Below are 15,183 nucleotides of genomic sequence, written 5' to 3' on the forward strand. Positions count from 1 at the left end.
TCAGCTAGCATATGTCATAGATTTAGGTCTGGAAGGGCCCTTGGAGGCCGCTGACTCCCTCTCCTTCATTTCAGAGATAGAGAAACTGAGGCACAGAAGGGTTCGTTATTTGCCCAGCTAGAACATGTCTAAGGGTTGATCTTGCTGCCTCTTGCCAGGCTAGCTCTCCACAGTCCCCTCCTTTGGGGGGGGGGGGGGGCATGGCTGTAGGTACTTTTGCCCTCTGAATGGAGCTGAGCAGAAAGAATCCCTGAGCCGTGTCCTCTGCCCAGTATCCCTCCCCTGGGGGAAGCTGGATGCCCGGGGGCTGCCCCAGGCCAGATGCTGGCAGGCCCTCTCCATGTGTGGGGGAAGGGGAAGGGAGGGCAAGGGAGGAAGCTGGATGCTGCTGCTGGGGCCTGCCCCATGGGATCTCCATTGCCACGTTACTAGGCAGGATGCTGCAGTTCTAGAGCTCCACCTAGTGTGAGGCTCCCTCAATGCTGGAGGCCAGCGAGGGAACAAGGGGTCACCTTTCCAGTGAACCCCCCGCTTTTAGGAAATGATGGGTGGATGTGCCCATCACTGTCTCAGCACAAGCTATCCAAGGCCATTGGTGCCAGTGCTCCCCCAGGCTTCAGAGAAGACTGGTTTGCCCATCATCCTGGCATCACCTTTGTTCCATCCCTTTTCCCTGGATACCAGGACAGTCTTCTTCCTCTGGGAAGCTTTCCTGGCCTGCTGCTGCTCATCTCCCAGTCCTCCTCCTCTTCCTTTCCCAGGTATGGGATACCATGTCCCAGGGTCTCAGTGACCATCGGGGACAACCTGCTCAGACAATTCTTGGGGTCTCCTGTCCTTGGAAGTCTTTGGAGATCATGGCACTCCACGGTTTCATCTAACTGTAAACTCCGGGAGGTTTAATTTCCATCTGGGAATCAGGGGACCAGTACACTTTTTTCAGTCCTTCCAGGAGCGCCTGACTCTGTGACCCCACTTTGGGGTTTTCTTGTCACCGGGAGATAGGGATTGGAATCCTAGCTGAAGCCCCATGACCTCCGGTTGCTTCTTCTTCCTCAATGGACTTCATGTCTCATAGGGCAAGGTAGAGTGCTGGGTCTGGACTCAGGAAGATCTGAGTGTAAACCCAGCCTCAGACACTCATTCATTCTGTAAGTCTGGGAAAGTCCCCTCACCTCCATTTCCTCACCTGTAAAATGGAGATAATAATAGCACCTACTTTTTTGAGTTCTAGAGTGAGGACCAAACGAGATCATGTTTGTAAAGGTGTTCTGCAAACCTTAAAGGCCTCTCAAAATGTATTATTTATGTTACTATTGTGATTTACAAACACAATGCTTTGTACATTGTAAAAGGCTATGAGATGACAATGCAAAATCATCTACTCCCCATCCTGGCTGCTCTCCTCTCCCTGTCCAGCTTATCCTTAAACGGGGCACCTGGTCCGAAGAAGGTGGGGCAGTTTCTGAGTGGGCCAGAAGGCAGAGACAGTGGCTGCCCTGATTCTTGGCCTTTGGGCTCTCGTGGCCACCCAAGATGGCCCTCCCAGGAGCATGATGTCTCTTCCTTGTATCTCACTCCTACGACAGCAGCCAGCTTTTCTTGGGTTTCTGGGCTCTCTCCTGGCCCCCCGCCATGCTGCCCACCTTTTCCTGTGTGGTCACCCTTTATTTGGTTCATTTCTCCTCACATGTCTTTCCCCAAAAGGATGGCGAAGGACAGACAGTGACAAGGACAAGATGGCCTTGGCCAAGCTCCATCGCCCACTTGGGATGGCAGGTGAGTTTTAATACAGAAGAATGATGGAGAAGCCAGAGCTCGAATGCATAGTTAGACGACATTGGGCACAAAATCACGGGGCCTGATCTTCATAACGACCGATTTCAGGGAATACCACCAGCCATGCCAGGTGTACCAAACGATGCCATTGTCCGTGTCACCGGTGTAGGCCCCTCTGTAGTACAGACCGTTGAGGTTGGCTGAGTGGCACCTGAGAGGGGAGAATGGGAGATAAGGGAAGCAGCAAGTCCTTCCCTCATCCTCCGAGCCAGCCCTCCTCTGCCTCTGCTGTGGAGGGCCTGGCACTGGGGGCAGAAGACCAACCCAGGGTCTGCCTTCCTGAAGGGGAGAGGGACACGGTCCTGGATCGGGGATTCTGTCATGATTAGGTGCTCCCAGAGAGGAAATTCTTTCCAACAGTACAAAATTCTGTACCTTAGAGCCCTGGAGAGGGACTGCCCCAGGGTCACAGCCAAGGGGGAACAGAGTCCATCTGCCATCCCCTCACTGCCTAAGTCTCTCCCTTTGGACTGGATTCACAAGTCCTGGGCACGGGTTTATAATGGACCTTCATAGATGAACTCTATCCCTTCCCTTAGTTCTTATTTTCTATGCTGTGGTCCTGTGCCTTCTGAAGGCCACTAGGGCCCGGAGGCAGGGAGACCCGAGTTCAAATACGGACTCGTAGCTGTATGAGGTTGGGCAAGTTTGCCTCAGTTTCCTCATCTGTAAAATGAGATAAAAATAGCACCTCCCTCCCAGAGTAACAACTATGAGGCCCAAAGGAGATTTAGTATAGTTCTGGCACATAGTAGGGGCTATGTAAACACTAGCTATAATTTTATATTAATCCTGTTCTATAGGATCAATACTCTGTGGAGAAGCAAGGGAGCCCGCGAGACTATCAGGCTTCCAGCCCCGATTTCCTTCCAGACAACTCAAGTTGTCTCTGTGTGTTGCCTTGGGCATGACTAGGACACACTGGAGGCGGGACTCGAACCCAGGTGTCCTGCCTCCTTGTCCCTTACTCTGCGGACCGGCCATTGAGTTCTAGCTCCTTTGTTGACAGGCCAGGAAAGCAGACTGGGCTTGACATCTTGGTGCTGCTGGGTCAGCCTGCTGAGGCTTCGTCCTTGAAACAGAGCCCCCTCCCTACCTCTCCTCTGCACTTCCCAGCGGCCCCCGGGCCAGAGCGTGCCCTCTGCCTCCAGGGAGGCCCCTGCATGGATCTCCACTCCTGGGCTCCCTGGCCTCCACGAAGGCCCGCTAGGATCCCCCGATGCCCATCGCTACTGAGATTCTCTGCCATCCGTCCATCCTGTCTGCAGCTGCCGGAACGGTGCCTCCCCGGTCCTCTCCCTGGGTATCCCGGCGCTCCCCCAGAGTGGCCGACGTGCCGGAGAGCTGAGCGAGAGCCCGGAGGACGCTCCGTACCTGTTGTACCACCAGCCCCCTTTGTCGTCCTGCGCACAGTTGCCCGAGTAGTTGTCGTTATCTCGGTCTCTGGTGCTGAACTTCATCCGCAGGTGGCTGGCCCACCACTGGACCTCAGGATGGAAGCTCCCCGACAGGGCGTCTCCCGCGGTGCCCGAGTACTCCCGGAAGCTCAGCTCGTAGGCGCTCTGAGGGCACAACGGGCTCTCCTGGGGCGGGGCCGCCCGGGGCTGCAGCCCCTCCGGGGCTCCCTCACCATCCGCCCCTCCCTACCTGCTCGTCGCCCACTCGGAAGCTTTCGTACTGGGCGAAACGGCTCTCTCCTTCGAAGTCAGCCAGGTCGATCTTCAGAGTGTAGTCTCCTGGCCAAACAACAAGCCGGCGGGCGCTGGCTAGCTCACCGCTCGCTGACCATGCGCGCCTGCGGCCGGAGCACCTGCCTGGGGGCCGCCGGGGGGTGGCCACCGCCGCGGGGAAACGGCAGGGGCGGGAGATCCAGGAGGAGCGGCCACAAGTGCCCTCTGGGACTCCCTGCCTCTACAGGAACCCACCAGCTCCAACCGGGCCGTGTCTGTCACTGTTTGGCCAATACTCCAGGGCGGGGGTTGGGGGAACACATAGGAGGAAGATGTGGAAACAGAGAAGATGCGGGTGATGCAGGAGAGAAACAAGCAGAAGAATGCCCTGACGTTGGCAAAAGAATACCCTCATTTTACAGAAGAGGAAACTGAGGCAGAGAGGTCACAGAGCTAGTCAGTCTCTCCAGCAGCATTTGAACTTGGGTCTTCCCAACAGGAAGTCCAGCCTTGTGCTACCTCCGCAGGCAGCAGAATGTGAGCAGAGAGGAGCATGCTGAAAATGAAAACCTAAGTATCATCCTAAAAGCAGGAGCCAAAGGAGTGCCCCGGATCACCTGCAGGGAATGATGGGAGAATTGACTGAAGGAGGATCCCGGAGACCAGGAGGCTCTGGGTCACCTGCAGGGAATGATGGGAGAATTGGCTGAAGGAGGAGCCCGGAGACCAGGAGGCTCTCCGGGACCTGAAGGGCTAACCCAGAGCCCTGAACCAGGACCAGAGGGAAGGCAGGTAGGCACGTGGCAAAAAAGAGCCACTGAGGTGGAAGGATGGGAAGACTCCCTAACCAGGAAAGCTGAATTCCCAATTCTCCAAGGGGCCGCCCCACAAGCTGGCAGGCTGGGGATCTTCAAGTACCTGTGGGTCCCCTAAGGGGGAGCGGGGCAGTGGGGTGCAAAGTGTCCTGGGCGGGGGACCCTGCGCAGACCCTTCAGAGCTGTGTGACACTATGCTGGGGGCGTCCCTTGCCTAAGCTTCGGTTTCTTCCTCTGTCCGAGGGGGGCATCGCTTGGAGCTGCCCCATCAGGTTGTTGGGAGGCTCAAATGAGCCGGCATCTGTCACGTGCTTTGGGACTCTTGAAACGCCAGGCAGATGGGAGCTGTCAGGATTGTTGGGGATTCCGAGGTGGCAGCCCAGCCCCGGATCTCTGCTCTGCCCGAGTCTGGGCTTTCACGGCTGCTTTTGGTTTCACTTAAGGCCTCATTTTTGTCACTGCCCAATTTCTGTGGGCCTTTGGTTTTACAGAGAAGAAAGGGAAAGCCGTGGGCACCACGGTGGGCACGCCGGATGCGCCAGGATGTCTCTAGAGCTTGCAACAACTTTTACCCACTTCTTCCTCTCTTTCCCCTGCCCCCTCCTCTTTCTCTCTGAATCTTTCTTTTTATTCGTTTAGGGTCTTTGAAACTAGATTTTCAAAGGTATTCTTTCTAAAGTCAGATGTTTTGGAGCCAGCCCTATCTCCTTCAGAAGTGCTTTAATGTGGGGGCACAAAGGCCTGGAGACAGGAGTTCAAATCTGGCCTCAGACACTCCAAACCATATGACCCTGGGCGAGTCACTTCACCCTCACTGCCTACCTCTCACAGCTCTTCTGCCTTGGAGCCAATACTTAATATTGATTCTAAGGTGGAGGGTGAGGGTTTGTTTGGTTTTTTAAGTACTTCACTATCCAAAAGAATGAAAGGATTGGACACGAGATCCCAAGGCCCTGCTGCTCTGCTTTGCAGTCCCTTTCATGAGGAAGCCAGTAAATGGAAGCAGCCAGCCCAAGAGAGAGCTCTAGGGAGGGGCAACTGCTCAGAGAAGGAGAAGACAGAAGAGAGGCTTGGCCATAGCTCTGCCCTTGGCTGCTCTTGGAAATGGGCTAGTGCTGCAGCAAACACTATGCTCATTCCAGAAAGACCTCATTCAGACCAGGCTTGGGGGGCCTGAGCAACCTGCTACCAGCGACAGTCCCTGGATGCCCGGGCACGTGGACGGTGGCCGGAGGAGTGCGCAGTGGAATTGCTGGTCAGCCACAGTGGACTCCAATTGCCAAATCAGAAAGACGCTGCCCCCAGCATCAACTACCTTGAACCCTTCCACTCACGGGGAACAAAGGAAAATGGGGGTTTGTCCTGCCTACAAATGGAAGGTACAGAGGGAGAAGAAAAGGCTCAATCTGAGGGCCCCTCCATCCCTCTCTGCCTGCAGCCTTTTCCTTCTTTCTCTCCCTTTGTCTCCTGTTTCTTCTTTCTGTTCGCCCCTTATTTATTCCTGCTCTCCTTCTCACTCCTTATCTCTCTTTTGCTCATTATACTTAGCTTGGTCTCTGGCTGGTGCTGGTGCTTGCTCTTTACCTCTCCACCCTGCTCTTAGTCTCTCTCTCTCTCTCTCTCTCTCTCTCTCTCTCTCTCTCTCTCTCTCTCTCTCTCTCTATCTCTCTCTCTCTCTCTCTCCCTCCCTCTCTCTGTCACTCTATCTCTCCTGCCTTTTCTCTCCCCCTCCTTCTCCCTCTCTCTGTCTCTGTCTCTTTCCCTTTCTCTCTCTTTCATTGTTTCTATATGTCTCTCTCCTACCTTCTCTCCCTTCTTCTCTCTCTCTCTCTTCTCTCTCTTTCTATCTCTGTCTCCCTTCTGCCTCCCTCCCTCCTGCTGACAGTCATCAGTCCCCACCTTCTCTAAAAAGGAAGCACCACTAGGTCCTCCAAGCACCTTAAAATTTTCAAGCTGGGGGCAGCTGGGTGACTCAGTGGATTGAGAGCCAGGCCTAGAGACTGGAGGTCCTGGGTTCAAATATGACCTCAGACACTTCCAAGCTGTGTGACCCTGGGCAAGTCACTTAATCCCCATGGTCTAGCCCTTACCACTCTTGAAGGTAAGGGTTTTAAAAAAAAAATTTCAAGCTACAGGAACTTTCCTAAGGAATAAAACAAGGTTCCCCCACTCCCCACCCCAACCCCGCCATCTTACGTTGGGTGGTCAGGAAGTGGAGATTTTTATTCCCAAGCCAGTATTCGCCATTTTTCTGGACGAAATTTCCAAAACCTTTCTCATAGTCGGCCCAGTTCCTGAAAATCAAAGGAAAAAACAAATGTGGCTGTCACTTGCCTCCCTCTCCAGCCCCTCTTCACTTCTCACTCCTCCCAGCATATGCTTGTGATCCCAAAGTACTTTCACGCACCTGTGAATGTTGTTATTCCCATTTCAGAGATGAGAACCTGAAGCCCAGAGAAAGGCCTTGACTTGCCTAAGGTTAGTGGAACACGGCAGTTACAGAGTCAAGGTGAGAACCCCATCATCCTTGCCCTTAAGCCCCTTCTCCTAGGCAACCAAGGCCTGCATCTCTTTTCCATCTTTGTCACTTATTGGAAAAGCAATGAGCTCTTCAGGATTTTGTGTTAATTAGAGAAAAGAAACTCCAAGGCAAACACCCAACATGGGGAGCCGTCAGAGCACCGAGCTATTCACCAAAACACCCCAAACCCTGAATCGGGTACCTGTCAAAGTTCTCTGAGCCATCCACACGCCTTTGAACCACTGTCCAGCCTCCTCCATCTGTCATGTCGCAGTAAGCCGAGAACTCCACCGGGCTTTGCATGGGCTTGATTTTGTAGAAACCACTGAGCTTGTGTCCATCATTGAATATCTCTGAACAGTCTGTTTGCAAAATACCAGTCAGGAGACTCCCGGCCCCAAGAGTGGTCCTGAGAGTCCATTCAACAAAACATGTCTATGTGGGCAGCCCATGCTTCCAGCTGGGGATGCCCAGACAAACTGAAGAGTGGTCCCTGCCCTCAGGGACTGGCAGGCTGTGTCACGGATGCAGAGGAAGCATCAAAGATCATTTGTGGAGAGACAGAAAGTGCTAACAGTTGGGGATGGCAGGGGTGGAATTAGGAAGGGCTTTGTGCAGAAGGAAAACCAGAAAGGAAACAAAGGATGATGGGTAAGGATACAGATTTTTCAAAAGGCTGAGAGGACTCCCAGGCAAAGGCACGGGAAGAAAGAGATAGAGGCCTGAGTTCAGGAAAGGTTGTGTATGTACGTGGAGGGGGCTGAAATACAACTCATCTGGAAAGGCAGGAGGTAGGGGCAAGCCAGATAAAGAAAGGTCTAAAATTCCAGGGGGAACCTTTTTATTTTTATTCTTCTACTGGCTCGGAGACCTTTGAACAGGACAGTGACATGACTAGACCTTCCTACAGGAAGAGAAGTTGACATCTCTGAAGAATGCATTAAAGAGGTTTCGCCCAGTATTTCAGGACCGTCACCATCTAGCCTGAGATGACCCTGTTTCAGTCTTCTCCCCTCCTTGTCCTCTGGGCCTCTCCACTTGAAACTGAACTCCTGTTCATCTTCTCATCCTGCCCCTGTCTTGTCTAAAAAGGTCTCCCATATACTTGGAATGGATTGTGGTGAGGAGGCCTGAGGCCTGAAGTCAGGGAGAGCAAAGTTTAAATCCTGCCTCAAACACTTATTAACTCTGTGACCTTGGGCAAATCATTTCAATTTTGTCTGCCTCAGTTTGCTTAATTGTAAAATGGGGTGATAACAATATACTTACCTCCCAGACATTGGGAGGGTAAAATGAAATGTGTAAAGTACTCGGCCAGCTTTAGAGTAGTATATAAACCTTAGCTTTTATTATTCTCTCATGCTTCTTATTATTTAAGCTTTGGATCCTATGCTACCTGCTCCATGAAGCCTGCCTTGATTTGACCTAGACCCATACAGCCAGAAGTGATCTCTCTGCCCTTAGCTGCTTTCTGTTTGTTTGTTTTTAACCTTTACCTTCTTCTGTCCGTCAATACTGTGTATTGGTTCCAGGGCAGAAGAGCAGTAAGGGCTAGGCAATAGGGGCTAAGGGACTTGCTCAGGGTCACACAGCTAGGAAGTGTCTGCAGTCATATTTGAACTCAGGACCTCCTGTCTTTAGGCCCGGCTCTCAATTCACTGATGAGAATGGGAGAAGGGTAGAGATAGGATGAGATGTGAGAGAGGCGGAGGCTGTCTTTAAGGCGCATCCTAGGAGCTCCAGGGGAGGGTTTTAGCAGGCAGAAGGCAGAGGAGGAACAGTTGGGAAGTGACAGCTGCTAGAGCAGGGACTTCCTGTAGGAGGTTGGTCTCTTCCTGTCTGGAAGGATGGAGGAAAGGCGGCCTTGTCGGAGCTCACTGACCTCAACCTAACAGTCACAAGCCTTTTCAGAGGCAGCTTCTGAAAGAAATCTAATCCGCTCCGGCCGGTCACAGACTGGTAGCTCAGTCAGCTTCTGGGGAAGCCAGATAGAAAGAGGCAGCTGTGAGTTAGTGGGAAGACCAGAAGGCTCCCTCTTGGGAAGGACGGAGAGCATTGTGGGGGACTAGTCAGATCCCTTGGAGTTGGGACCCCCGTTTGTATCCCCTCTTATAATAAGAGATGCGGATGTTGTGTCTATCGATTGTCTCCAAGGCCTGTGTGCAACTGGCGGGGTGAGAGAAGGGGATTCTGCTTCAGTCTCACTAAGCGGGCATTAGAACAGCTGGAGATCAGGGCTGGGTCCTCAGGGGAATCCCTAAGTGGAAAGTGCTCCATCCACTCTGGGTCTGGGGCTCCCCTTTATATCTTTTTTATGAGCCACCTAGCTCTCCTAGAACAACCCTCAATCGGACTCAGATCGTACATATCTTTGTCCATGTCAGATTAGCCCCTGATAGAATGGGGGATTTTCCCGGGCAGAGAACACACAAGTTTTCATCTTTGTATCCCCGGCATGGAAATGTAAGTGTTCATTGAGGAATAAGACCTAAAGAGAGGGGAAATTGAATTATCCTCTCATCACCCTAAGTACAGGCTCAAGGAAGGCATCTTAGTATTAGAGGAGAGCTGAACCCCAACCCACCAACCAGCCAGAGTTTGAGGGTCAGCTGTGTGTCCTGGGGCAAGTCTCAGCTCTCAGAGCAGGACCTCAGAGGCTTCTGCTCCATTTAGCCTGTCTAGGGAACTCCCGGAGGAGGCAGTGGTCTTCAGCAAGGCATCTCCTCTACAACTGCCACTCGGATGTGCAAGTCGGGTGGCCCAGAGCATGAGGAGGTGGGACTCGGACCTAAGTCTTCTTGGTTCTGAAGCTGGCTCGCCACCCACTATACCGCATTGCCTCTCCAAATTATATTCCAATAAGCATCCTCTTGACCACATTCCTGAAAAGTGGCCATCCAGCCAAATGCAGGCCCTATATTTCTTTATTCTCTTCCCTTTCCCCCCACTCCCGTTCATGTACATCTTCTCTTGTCTATCTCTGGCTAAGTCCCATCCCCCTAAGGCAGAGCTTCTGAATTCTTTCTGGACACCTTTGGCCAAGGGTCTGACAAAGGCTATGGACTCTTTACAATCACAGCTTTACGTGCATAAAACAAAATACTTACGATTACAAAACAAAGGAGACCAATCCAATGGAAATGGCTAACAACCTTTTTTTAAAAATACAAATTCATGAACCCCAGGTTTACACCGTTAAAATAACAAGACCAATATTAGAACTAGAAGTCCAAGGGGGGATTAGAATCCAAGCCTTCCAAGGCTTAGGTGCAGTACTCAATGGACTGAACCAGACTGTCTCTATAAAAAGGTTCATATACTATGCATTTCTCTTAAGGCTTAGCTCAGGAAGAAGAGAGAAGAATGGGACCTGAAGGGAAGCTGTGAAGGAAACAGATTAGAGATGGAAGGTGTTTTGTATTTGTTTTGTTGGCTGGGGCTGGGAAGAAAAGTTCCCAAGGAGAGAACAGGATCCTAATGTCAGAGCTCTCCCCCACTCACCATGGACAGAGATGCTAAAAACCAATGGGGAGGCCAAGGGAAGGCATACTGACCTGCATATTGCCTCTTTCCTCCAACATGGCGGAAGCTCTTTTCTTCTCCTCTGTCAAGCAACTGAAGCTCCTGTTCCCGAAGGAGCTGTTCAATCTTTGTCTGTTGCTGCTTGACCCGAGCCTCCAGGAGTCTCAGTTGGTCCTTGAGCCTCTGTTGCTCCTGAAGACAGCTCTCTAGAGCCTGGAGGGGAAGCCAGAGTTCTCTATGATGGAAAATATGGCTGACTTTGTGAAGTCATCACTGGACGAGCTAGTTCTGCCTTCCCTGGTGCCCACCCTGTGTCCCAACTGGGAATACTCCTCCTCCATGAACTCTGGCCATTCTTGCCTGGGTGGGTAGGCCCAGGGCAAGCAAAGCTGCCTGGAGATGGCCTTGTGAGAGACAGTGCCCTATGAGGGATGAGGGGGGTGGCACAGTCAAAGCTCATGAAAAGTGCCTCCAGCTGTGAGGCCAGGGTGGCCCACCTCAGCTAAGATGCCAGTCACCTTTCATCCTCCCAATCCCCTGCCTTCTGCACAGTCCTTTGCTCCTGAGGCTCTCCAACTCCTCCTATACCTCAGCATCTCATATAGGAACCAATCTGACCACTCCCTGCTCAATAACTGGGAGCCATTTCTAGCTGGGACTGAATCATAGAATCAAAGTCTTGGGGCTAGAATGAAGCAAAGTGAGGAGAGGCCTCTAGTCTGGGCAAAACCAGCATCCCACCCCATCCTGAAAATGCCAATGAAGGGCTGGCCCATTCCACTTTGGGGTGGCTCTTTCTCCAATATTGTCTTTTCCTTACCAATTTAAAATGACTAATTGTTCTGCTAACATGTGGCCTTGCAACTCCCTTCTCCTTCTCTTTGAAGTCCTCTCTCCCAGTTCTTACCCTTCTCCTTCAGGATCCTTTTTCACCAGAAGCCATGAGAGAAGCCTATAACTGCCTGGAGAATGTTCTCCTTCAAATTTTCCTCATTTTCTCCCACTTTGGCCCCCTCTTATTCAGTCTCTGGCCTTCTTCACAAATGCAACCTCCTCAAAATCACCTTCACCTTTTTCTGCTCCTTCTTGTTCAGCTCAAGCCCTCCATCTTTGCCAGCCCCTTCACTACAGCCTTCTTCCACAGTTAACATCTCATCCTCATCTGCTGCTTTGAAATGCTTTTATACATTTAGCAAGAGCTGCTATAACTGGAGCAGTTTATGGTTCTAGCACAAAGGCTTCAGAAAATGCTTTGGTGAATTCAATTAACTGCTTAGAATACACAATGGCATCCTTATTTCATCTGACTCTGAGATAAATCACGGAATAAAAAAGCATCCATTGCTTAAATCTATGATTTGTCAGACTGTTCTTGCCTCAAGAGGCTTGCATTCTTTTTTTTTTAACCCTTACCTTCCATCTTAGAACCAATATTGGTTCTAAGGCAGAAGAGCAGTAACAGGTAGGCCACAGGGATTAAGGGACTTGCCCAGGGTCACACAGCTAGGAAGTGTCTAAATTCAGATTTGAAGCCAGGACCTCCCATCTCTGGGCTTGGCTCTCAATCCCTTGAGCCACTCAGCTGCCCCCAGGAGCTTACATTCTAAACAGGGAACCCCAGACAGGATCAGAGGCGGGAGTACAGCAGGGAGAAGAAGAGGAGGTAAGAATGAATGGCTTGGAAATTCCCAGGAAATGGCATGGTGAGTTTAGGACAAAAAGTAAAAGCTCAGCAATCAGAGTACAGTGTCTCAGCACACACAGTGCCACAAGTGTGTCTAAAATCTAAAGAAGGAACAGAGCAAGTAGAGTGACTTGGAGATGGCCAGAAAGGAGAAGATGCCTATAATGGGAGAGCCATTTTAGTCCCATTTTAGAAAGGAGGGAGCTCAAGTCTGAAGAGTCCCAAAGCCAGAAAGTTCTACAACTGGGACTAGGCCCCAGATCTCCTGTTTTTCTCCATATTTCCCACTGAGGCTCCCTAAGATCTCTAAGATATTCAGTGAGGAATCCACTGGGCTTTTTGGTAGGCTCACAAACTCCCTGAGGGCAGAAACTTAAGATGTCTGATCAAATTCTGTATCTCTCTCAGCATACAGAAGGAGGAAATGAAAGAAGGAATGTCAGCATTATGCATTCAATCCCTTAGGTATACCCAACAGAAAACTCACCCAGCTTCTCCAGTCCATCATCAAGGTCACTGCAAGGATGACACTCAACCACTTCACCATCTTTCTGTTGGGAAAAAAATGCCCCTAAAAGAAAACGAATCCAAGATTCCCTCTTCTGAACCTGGTGCTCTCTTCTTGGATGAGATCTGACCTAGTCTCGGCTCTCTCTAATTTGGGGAACTCTTGGACCCATTCTGGCTGGCCTCCATCTGGGAGAAGGGGGGACGACAAAAGGGAAAAGGTGGCATTATTGCATCTTGCTAGTGGGAGACTTTCTTTCTAATGTGTGCTGGTACTTTCTGGGCTATCAGCCTGTGTTGATAGCAACCCAAGCCATTAATGGTGACTTGCTATTACTGTATATATTAAGGGAGGGTGGAATTGAGGGGAAATGGGGGCTCAAGCTGAGTGAAGAGAATTTGTTATTTGTTAGTAATTTTTGAATCTAATCTAGAATATGCCCTCCTGGACTATCTATGATCCTGGAGTTAGAGGGAGCATGGAGATAAATCAGAGGTATAGGTGAGGGAGGCCAGAAAATGGCCAAACTTGAGAAAACAGGAAGGCCTAACAAGCTGAACTGTCAGAACCGTAAATATACCAAATCCTAGCAGGAAGGCCTAATGAGCTGGTCAGCCTTGAGAAACTTGTTAGAACCATAAATATGCCAAACCGCCAGCTGCAGTAGGTACCAGATAAAGGCCAGGAGGACCCCAATAAGTATGTCAAGCAACAGGCCAGGAGGACCCCAATAATATAGAATTGTCAAAGTTCCAAGAATAGTAGGAAGCCGATAAGAGCCATACATGCAGGCAAAATTCCAAGGATGGTATATAGTAGATAAGGTGTCTACAGAAAAGTATAAAAAGCCCAGCCTGTCAGAAGCAACTCAGAACTCTGATGATAGAGGTTCCCACTGATGCGCATTATCAGTTCAATAAATGGCCTTTCTCTGCCTGTTTGCATTGTTCGTGGACTTCCATGGTGGTGGGTGAAATCCCAGACCTTAACACAGGTATAAGTCCCACCACAACAAATAAACAATATCCCCCCCTCCTTCCTCTCTCTCTCTCTCTCTCTCTCTCTCTCTCTCTCTCTCTCTCTCTCTCTCTGTCTCTGTCTGTCTGTCTGTCTCTCTCTCTCTGTCTGTCTCTGTCTCTGTCTCTCTCTGTCTCCACCCCCCCCCCCATCTCTTTGGTACCCTGCCAAAGGAAAGACCAAGGATTGCCTTTCCAGTGACTCTCCCTACTTTGATGGCCAAATAAGGGGAAAAGCAGGGAACTACTCTGGAAAGAAAAAGTGATACCATATCCTGAGGCCCCCATCCAGCTTAGGTGAGTTATTCCTAAAATCAAACCCAAGAAGTATATCTATGATATTATCGCATGCCCAAAAGCCCCTGGTATAGAGACAAACAGGAAGACTTGCCTGGGGAAGTTCTCCAATAGTCAGCTCCAACAGGGCAGCTGAGGCTCTTTTCTCCTGGGCTCGAGACTCCTCTATCGGGCAGATCCAGGGTCTCCAACAGCTGCACCACTGTTAACCACTGATCAAATGAGCACTGGTGGTGCCTGAAGACCTGCCCCGGAAACAGGAGCAGAGGACCCTGGCTGCAATCCAGGAGTCAACATAAGAACCCACTGATTGTCCTGGAAAAGAGACCCACCAATGGGCACAGGGCCCAAACCCCAGGATTCTGACATCCACATGCTCACCCTTTGTTCAGACTTTAGGAAAATGCAATCTTGGGTTTTCTTTATGTAAAGACTTGTGTTGTGGCTGCTTGTTTTAGGGAATGCCTGGATTGATTCTGATGACCAGATGAGGACAGGGAAAGAGTGTAAACAATCCACAGTGCAACCTCCTGGTTTTTCCAAATGAGGCTTCAGTGGGCCAGATCATTGAGTAACTTGGGCAAAGTCAGAAGGCCACAATTTTAAAGGGGAGGCAAGGCAGGGGTGCTGGAGGCCAGGGCTTTCAGGTCTCTCATGCTCCCATAGGGAAAAAGCCCCCAAGTGTTCATATTATTTGGGAGAAAATTAATATGGGCTCTAGCCCCCACCACAGGAAGTTAGGAATGAAGCCTGCTAACGCTAGAACCCTCATCTTATGCTTTGGGAGCCCAGAAATTCCTTTATCCCATCACTGGTTCCCCTCCCAACTCTCCCCAGACTTTCCTGCTCTCCCTTCTAGTTCCTATTCTCACTGGAATTTTCACTCGGTGGTATATGGGAGTCAGCTCAGACAAGCTAAGAGCTGACTGTTAAAGTTTCAGGGTGAACATTTATCTCCCTCCAAACAAAAAAATCACTATAGATCAGGGTTTGATATATAGTTTTATTGCTTGTCTAAACTTAAGACAATGATAGAGAAAATGTGAATAATGCAGATGAAATTTAGTGTATCCTGACTACATTTCCCCCCTAGAGTCAGTTATTAAACATTTACCAGAACATCTCTGCCTGCAGTTCCCCCTACTCCCTAGTACTCAGTAGACCATTTGCCTCTGTTTTTGCTATACTCCCTTCCTAATCCTCTTATTGAACCCATTCATCTCTACATTGTGCTCTATTCACACAATCACATGGCCTTCTTCCATCACTACTAACATCTTACATTTGATACCATCCAAACACAGCCAGAGG

General features: G+C 50.4%; 1 protein-coding gene across 4 annotated transcripts; it reads right to left on the bottom strand.

Moving 5' to 3' along the window:
• Nucleotides 1-1,742: 1,742 nt before the first annotated feature.
• FGL1 (fibrinogen like 1) lies at nucleotides 1,743-14,395 on the bottom strand. 4 transcript variants are annotated; one of them, XM_007495607.2, is made up of 9 exons: nucleotides 14,254-14,395; nucleotides 13,967-14,148; nucleotides 12,539-12,622; nucleotides 10,400-10,580; nucleotides 7,048-7,207; nucleotides 6,521-6,618; nucleotides 3,487-3,575; nucleotides 3,214-3,401; nucleotides 1,743-1,990 (listed from the first exon to the last, which is right to left on the bottom strand). In XM_007495607.2, exons 3-9 carry the CDS (start codon nucleotides 12,596-12,598, stop codon nucleotides 1,831-1,833), a joined length of 936 nt encoding a protein of 311 aa, XP_007495669.1. In that variant the 5' UTR covers nucleotides 12,599-12,622; nucleotides 13,967-14,148; nucleotides 14,254-14,395; the 3' UTR covers nucleotides 1,743-1,830. The 4 variants fall into 4 exon arrangements, with proteins under 4 accessions (XP_007495669.1, XP_056659393.1, XP_007495667.1 ...); XM_056803415.1 differs by having other exon boundaries at nucleotides 12,539-12,598; nucleotides 13,963-14,148; XM_007495605.2 differs by having other exon boundaries at nucleotides 12,539-12,602; nucleotides 14,254-14,394.
• Between the last annotated feature and the right edge of the window lie 788 nt (nucleotides 14,396-15,183).

Source organism: Monodelphis domestica, chromosome 6 (genome assembly GCF_027887165.1).
Source record: "Monodelphis domestica isolate mMonDom1 chromosome 6, mMonDom1.pri, whole genome shotgun sequence".
Lineage (NCBI taxonomy): Eukaryota > Metazoa > Chordata > Mammalia > Didelphimorphia > Didelphidae > Monodelphis > Monodelphis domestica.

Coding starts and splice junctions, on each gene's coding strand:
- FGL1 (XM_007495607.2), bottom strand. CDS start 12,598: ATGGTGAAGTGGTTGAGTGTCATCCTTGCAGTGACCTTGATGATGGAC. Junction 7,208..10,399: donor AGGAAAGAGGCAATATGCAG/GTCAGTATGCCT, acceptor TTTTGCAAACAG/ACTGTTCAGAGATATTCAAT. Junction 3,576..6,520: donor CCACTTCCTGACCACCCAAC/GTAAGATGGCGG, acceptor TTGTTTGGCCAG/GAGACTACACTCTGAAGATC.